This window comes from Ciona intestinalis, unplaced genomic scaffold (genome assembly GCF_000224145.3).
Source record: "Ciona intestinalis unplaced genomic scaffold, KH HT000145.2, whole genome shotgun sequence".
Classification (NCBI taxonomy): Eukaryota; Metazoa; Chordata; class Ascidiacea; order Phlebobranchia; family Cionidae; genus Ciona; species Ciona intestinalis.
This window is the reverse complement of record NW_004190467.2, coordinates 1-7,602: the sequence shown is the minus strand read 5'-3', so window position 1 is coordinate 7,602 and position 7,602 is coordinate 1. Positions and strand designations below refer to the sequence as shown.

Here is a 7,602-nt window from a genome sequence, read left to right as displayed (position 1 = left end):
ATGGGGTGGGGTTATATACAACACACACTATACAGGTGTGGGGTTATATACAACACACACTATACAAGGGTGGGGTTATATACAACACACACTATACAAGGGGTGGGGTTATATACAACACACACTATACAAGGGTGGGGTTATATACAACACACACTATACAAGGGTGGGGTTATATACAACACACACTATACAAGGGGTGGGGTTATATACAACACACACTATACAAGGGTGGGGTTATATACAACACACACTATACAAGGGTGGGGTTATATACAACACACACTATACAAGGGGTGGGGTTATATACAACACACACTATACAAGGGTGGGGTTATATACAACACACACTATACAAGGGTGGGGTTATATACAACACACACTATACAAGGGGTGGGGTTATATACAACACACACTATACAAGGGTGGGGTTATATACAACACACACTATACAAGGGTGGGGTTATATACAACACACACTATACAAGGGGTGGGGTTATATACAACACACACTATACAAGGGTGGGGTTATATACAACACACACTATACAAGGGTGGGGTTATATACAACACACACTATACAAGGGGTGGGGTAGACAAAACATACAATATATATAGGCAACTACAGCACTGCTAGAAAAAAGGAAAAAAACTTGTTTTTTTTCGGTGAATCTTACAATCCACACACAGAATATTTGGGAAATGCTCAATATAAAATAACTAATGAGAGTTAAAAACTTAAAAAGAGGATGTTACGCCACTAAAACACCTTGGTTGCGCCAATACACAAACATGTTAAATATACACCACACGCACCCCCACCCACACACCACACCCACCTCGTCTTTCAATCGATCTCGTTCACGCAAAGCATCAGTCAACTTGGAAGCCATTCCCCCCATCTCGGACATCGCGTTGTTCATTCGACCTCGTAACTCGCTGTCCTCACTTGTTAACGCCTGTGGTGTTACCATAGTTACAAGCCTGTACCATTGTTGCATACATAATTGTATCAACTTGTATATACATGGTTGTTGTTATAATGCAGGTGTTATGTTTGCCATTAAGTGTCTTACCCAAGGACACCAACAAGAGTGGGAAGTGTCGAGGCTTAAACCTGTGAACTCTGGTGACAAAACCAGCACCAACAAGCCACGGTACCAACAAGCCACGGTACCAACAAGCCATGGCATCAACAAGCCACGGCACCAACAAGTCACAGCACCAACAAGTCACGGCACATACAAGCCACAGCATCAACAAGCCACGGCACCAACAAGTCAAATACCTCTATTTGTTGTTTAAGTTGATCGTGTTGTTTGGTTGAACTATCGAGTTGATCATGCAGAGCATCCACGTTATCTAGTAATGTGGCACGAACGACAAGTAGATACGCCATCTGTATTAATGGGTATCATATGAGTATAATATAAATGTGGCATATGTAATAATACACCCCAACACCACATACATCACAACCTACTTGTTCACTAAACGAACTTCCGACCAACTCCACCAACCCTTCTTGTGAACACATATCTTCCATCTCGTGTTTCTCCATTTCTAAGAGACATATATAACATATTCAATATACAAACATAGACTATAAACCATTCCTACATAACAGATATTATGTCACCCCTAATATTAACACTTTATGACATCATAATACGAACCACTTTTAGCGATAAGATCTTTAAGTTGGTTTCGTAATCTTTCGTTCTCGAGGTCGAACTGAGTTGTTAGTTTGTCTCGTTCGTCGCTTAATACACGGACACGCTCCACGTACTTTTGCACCTGTCAATCAAACATAATGTAGCTGTTGTTGAACTTATTGGTTGCAAAGTATTTGGAGGACTTGAGTCAGATAAACTGACAGAGACGCGCAGCCTTTGATAATCAATACAAGGAACCACAGTGTAATAGCCCTTAGTTTGACAACCAGTATTGTAAGTACAGTGATTGCACTCATCACCAACCCCACACCTAAACACCCACCCTGCTACCCCCCTACCTATGTGACCCCATGCCCCCACATAAGCCACATCACGCACCTCGCTCATTTCATCCGTTTGCGTCTTCGAAAACATTTTTAACTTTCCTTCCAATACTTCAACAAGTTGCGCCAATAACGTCACAGAAACGATTTTCTCAGCAGAATCGGTGATGTCATCTTCGTTGACCACCCCGTACTTCACCAACAAATCCAACATTGTCTATTGAAGTTCAATATTACTCTCGATTAAAATAACGAACATCATATTTAATTAGGAGCAAAACGACAGTCATTAAAACACGCCATGCTTAAAATAAATGAAAAAGCATTTGGTTAAAAAACGTGGCTGTTAAACCTTATAAGAAGCAACTCACAGTGGGTTGCAAATATTTAGGCAACTTTGGCTGATTGCACCAAATACTTTTTACATTGGAGCAACTATACTTATAATATTTTAACCAACATATTATGTCCACACACCACACTTACCACGCTAACTGTGGATTCCATTTCTAAGCATCCAACACCAACCAACCAAACACCTATTCACCAACAACTACCATATTCTATATACCTTCAAACAAGTAACTGTTGAGTTTTATTATTTGCAATCTTACTAACTACAATACACAAACACAAACACCGTCGAAAATACCTAAAATATTTTCATATTATTCAAAACAAACCACCGCAAAGTTACAAGTACTCCCCGAAAATCTAATGATAGAAAATCTCTAGCGCCACTTGATGTTTTTAAACTAAATAATGGCAACAGCTAGGTGGCGCTACAATAATTTTATCGTTCCGAGTCATTTCTTGTGTAAGAGGTAAATTTAATACACCAAATGTAACGAGGGTATACCACAGTATTTACGCTTATTCTTAAGTGACTATATTTCAAACCCATTGGTGTTCTTCTCCGGGTTGTAATCTATGTGAATATATATCAATTGTTGCGATTTTATTACAAACGAGACTTAGTATAAGAACAAGAACAACGTTTACTATAGAGCTTAATGCAAACGATTAGAACTAAGTTCTTTGCTCATTACAACCATAAACGAAACTCAAACTTCGAGCTCCCCAAATATTTCCCATAAATTCAATGTGTTGGTTCGTGTTCAACGGTGCGTGACCATGTAAACAAATGTTATAAATAGAACATTTTAAAAACCGGGGACGAAATAAATTATTCAGTCTTCATGTATATTGTGTGGGGAGGTTGGGTTAAGCTTGTGGTTTGAGGTTGATCTGCCAACTCTGCAGTAAAACCCAGGTCCTCACTTGTATAGAGTTAACCTATTCGTTCATTCCAGGTGTCTACAATGCAAGACATTTAATATATGATGATGGTTGTTGTTTATTTGTGGATCATTCAACTTTGTATGACCTTTTGTACAGGTATGACATATAAATGGCTGTTTATGATGTCATAATCATCATTTGTGACCGGATTTTTTTACTTTCAGCACAAACTTGTTTAAATTGTTTGAACACAACATCTGAGTGGTGTCACGTCATATCAACGTCGTCATGTGATTGTGAATGCCAATGCAACCCTGGCTATTATCGGATAAACAACGCACAGAATGTATCGGCGTGCGCAACTGGTAAGTTAACGCTAATGTTTAAGCTGTTAACCATACAGAAAAACAATCATCCTAAAAGTTCCATACGTGGTAACTTGTAAGCTGGCACAAGGTGTATGAAACAGAACACCCGTGTTATAATGAGTGTCGTTGCCCCGCCATGTGAGGATAAATAAGTTACGTACGTGGTAACTTGTAGGTGGGCACGAGGTGTATGAAACAGAACACCCGTGTTATAACGACTGTCGTTGCCCCGCCATGTGAGGATAAATAAGTTACATAGAACCAATTCGAACATGGAAATCTAATAAATAATATTTCATCCAGTACGCTGGTTTGGGGGTAAGATGGTTTTCAACGAAGAAGTTTCAAAATTGGAGGCAACCACGACGGTAGGTGTCCATAGAAATAATATAATTATAAATTAACACCATAGAAATAACAATATACCTCGCAGATACGCACAATGTTCCAACCCTACCCAGCCTTCATCGAGGTGCTAGTCTTCAACGCTGAGAGACAAACCATGGCAACAATAGTTTCATATCAGTTGATATTTAAGAATCAACAAAATACATACACGGATATCGAGCAGGAATTCAGCAACTTATATGTGAGTGGTTTTCACTCGTAGCGTGTTTTAACGACTGTCATTTTGCTGCTAATTTCCTTTTTTTGTTGTTTCAATTAATATGATCTACGCTACCATAGGCCTGTTCGAACCGATGTTATGAATTATTTCTTAAATTATATATTTGTTGCAGAATTGTAGTTTATTGAATTCAACCATTGCTACAACGGATGTAAATCTTGCAGCTACGTGCCCGATTGTCGTGGGTGGGTGTGCAAGTTATTGTGTTTAATTAAATTTTAGCACTGTAGTGTTAGTTAACCATATGTCATGCTTATGTGATATTATGTTATTTAACCCCATGTTCCAGACCCCACCATACTCTGCAACGGGAACACTTCGTTCAGTTCAATGTGCGACAAAACATCAACAAGTTGCAACACAAGCGAGGAAGGGTTTGTGATGTGCTCGTGTAACCAAGGTTATCAACCCAACACCCCAACATCATGCATGCGTAAGTTGGTGGTGAAGTACATGGGCAGCTATACAGGGGAGGCAGGGATAGTTAGACACACAATCCTGTGAAACAAATCTAACTTATTGGTTGTAATGTTTACTGATTATTACAGTGTAGAAAATTTGTAAAAATAATCCAAACATCCATTGCTATCCTGGCACCCCAAGTTTGTTGCTTATGTTTTCCATCATGAAATAATTCAACTACTTTACTGACAGGTGCCGCATGTATCACTGACAGCGAATGTAACAACCCCTTTGGTAAATGCAAGGTTGGAACATGCTCGTGTTTCTGGGGGTTTTATGGCAGCAACTGTGGGCAACGTGAGTTGTTGTGTGTTAAAATATCTCAATGATTTTTGTTTTGCTGATAAATGTTCCAAAAGATAAATGTTTAATCGTCATCTTTTACCCCACAGCGTGGTTGTTCATATTCACCGTGGTGACATCGGTTTGTGGATTCCTTATAATTATCCTCGTCACAACAATCATCTGTCAATCAAAGAAGGGCGGGGCAAGTTCGGTGACGCAGAACGGGGTGTCGTCACATGAGGGCGATGTGGACCTTAAGGTGGTGATGTCATAATCATTCATGATGTCACAATCAACCCTCGTTTCCACCAAATATATTTCACTTCCAACTTTCCACTGAACAATTGAAAGGCTGTGTAAACATTGTGATGTCACAAACACCATTGTTACAACCCATTGTGTGAAACAGTCGCAACACAAAGCTATTGTTTCGTAACAATGGGTTCAAGTGGGAATGAAATTAAGGGTTTCCAACGTTTTACAACGATCCGCTTAAAATATTTAACAACGGTTTAAATATTCATTTGTTACCAATAATATGATGATTATGACATCATTATAACCTGATGACATCATAATAACATTGTGACATCATAATAACATTATGACACAATATTAACATTATGACATCATAGAACCCATTCACGGACTTCCAACCAGGTCAGATGAGAGCGAGGGTTCCGTACGATCGTGGGTTGGAGATGGAGGGTTCGAATACGACTCCTACCCCGGTGGGTTTACATGGGTTGTCATTAGGTTCCTACTATTTGTGGGTGTCAATCAAGTGCTTGGGTGTCAATCAAGTGCTTGGGTGTCAATCAAGTGCTTGTATAAATTGTCAGCAACACAGAAAAACAATCACCCACAAAGTTACATACATGGTAACTTGTAAGCAGGCACGAGGTGTATGAAACAGAACACCCGTGTTATAACAACTGTCGTTGCCCCGCTATGCGAGGATAAATAAGTTACATACGTGGTAACTCGTAAGCGGGCACGAGGTGTATGAAACAGAACACCCGTGTTATAACAACTGTCGTTGCCCCGCCATGTGAGGATGAATAAGTTACATACGTGGTAACTCGTAAGCGGGCACGAGGTGTATTAAACAGAACATCCGTGTTACAAACGACTGTCGTTGCCCCGCCATGCGAGGATAAATAAGTTACATACGTGGTAACTTGTAAGCGGGCACGAGGTGTATGAAACAGAACATCCGTGTTACAAACGACTGTCGTTGCCCGCCATGCGAGGATAAATATTAAATACCCCCCGTACACATTAAAGCGAAACTGTTCCTTCCACAGCGAGCACAACCAGATGGAGACGGAACTTATGTAAATATTGGCTTCGAATCTAATCATAATAAAGTAAGTGAAACATACGGTGTTTTATCTTATTTTGTGTGAATGAGTTTCATATTAGTGGGTGTATGTAAATATGTTTTATATATTATATTGCTGGTATGTATATTGTAGTAAGCGAAACATGTGGTGGTAATGTGATTTATATAAAGATATTACGTGTGAATTAGTTTTATATGAAGATAATATAGATCAATAATTGTCAATATTCCCCACAGCACAACGACGACACGGCAGCTAAATACTTTTGACCCCCCCCCCCCTGCACCAACCACTAATTCTTGCTATTTTATATTTATTATTGCACATTCACTGTTACCCACCCACACATTGTGTTTACCTACCCCTGTGCATCCCACACTTATCGGTGCCAAGCATGTCGCTTCTGTAAAATAAAATATTCAAATCAATTGTGTGATCTCATAACTATAATAGTGACGTCATAATTACTTCAAAACCAACCTACTGTGACATCATAACAAAGCATTATTACAACACAAATATAAACAATAGACATATAGTAACAGTAGTTAAGTGAGTCAATTAATTTGTAGCTAAGTTGAAACCATGTAGGCAAGTATAAAGCCAAGTGTTAGTTGGTTGTTGTTAGTAAGAATGTCATCGAACTTTATATTTTGGATAATATTCTCTATACAACTGTCATCATGTTGCGAGTACGTTGTATTGGAAGGTAGATCGCTTGCATTCAGCGCTAACACCGACTCAGATGGTTTGATCGTCGTTGATGATTTTGTGGCGAGCGATTCAAACGAATGTAAAGCCAGATGTTGCGGTGATGGTAGGTTTTTTTTATGGCTGATAATTTAAGTAACCACTTGGTTTGTGTCTTGCAATAATTCTAACTAAGCATACATACCTCCTATGGTGGCAGTGAGGAGCCTCAAACTCATAACATCTGGTCTAGTAACCATTGAACCAGAGACCACTAACTATATATTGTGAATACCCAGATAAATGCAACACGTTTGTGTTCCACCACGACCCCACCCATCAACTTACCGACTTTACCAATTGTTACATCATACAATGTGATGGTTTGTTGGGCTGTCAATCAACCAGAGCAAACGACCACTTTCTATTCGTCGAGCCAAGTGCTTACATCATCGCGCCACCAACTGTACCAACAACAACAATTAACTACACATTAACCCACCCCACCCCCAGCCAACTGAACCATCTTAACGTAACCGAAGCGATCGAAACCAAAGCCACGACAACTCCAGCAGCAACAGA

The 7,602-nt window shown here is 39.5% G+C and overlaps 3 protein-coding genes across 3 annotated transcripts; 2 read left to right on the top strand and 1 right to left on the bottom strand.

Annotated features, from left to right (window-relative positions):
- Window positions 1–547: 547 nt before the first annotated feature.
- On the bottom strand, window positions 548–2,577 carry LOC100176103. Its single transcript, XM_026839045.1, has 6 exons — window positions 2,486–2,577; window positions 2,055–2,216; window positions 1,677–1,797; window positions 1,484–1,563; window positions 1,289–1,399; window positions 548–959 (listed from the first exon to the last, which is right to left on the bottom strand). Exons 1-6 carry the CDS (start codon window positions 2,504–2,506, stop codon window positions 753–755), a joined length of 702 nt encoding a protein of 233 aa, XP_026694846.1. The 5' UTR covers window positions 2,507–2,577; the 3' UTR covers window positions 548–752.
- Window positions 2,578–3,204: 627 nt separating this feature from the next.
- On the top strand, window positions 3,205–6,754 carry LOC100178414. Its single transcript, XM_002123711.4, has 11 exons — window positions 3,205–3,397; window positions 3,466–3,606; window positions 3,913–3,977; window positions 4,043–4,198; window positions 4,350–4,422; window positions 4,527–4,670; window positions 4,892–4,996; window positions 5,092–5,243; window positions 5,620–5,715; window positions 6,292–6,354; window positions 6,567–6,754. Exons 1-11 carry the CDS (start codon window positions 3,340–3,342, stop codon window positions 6,597–6,599), a joined length of 1,086 nt encoding a protein of 361 aa, XP_002123747.2. The 5' UTR covers window positions 3,205–3,339; the 3' UTR covers window positions 6,600–6,754.
- A 95-nt stretch (window positions 6,755–6,849) lies between these two features.
- LOC113475191 lies at window positions 6,850–7,594 on the top strand (the record flags this gene model as incomplete). Its single annotated transcript, XM_026839046.1, has 2 exons — window positions 6,850–7,147; window positions 7,320–7,594. Coding segments are annotated over exons 1-2 (459 nt in total), but the record flags the coding sequence as incomplete, so codon positions are not given.
- Between the last annotated feature and the right edge of the window lie 8 nt (window positions 7,595–7,602).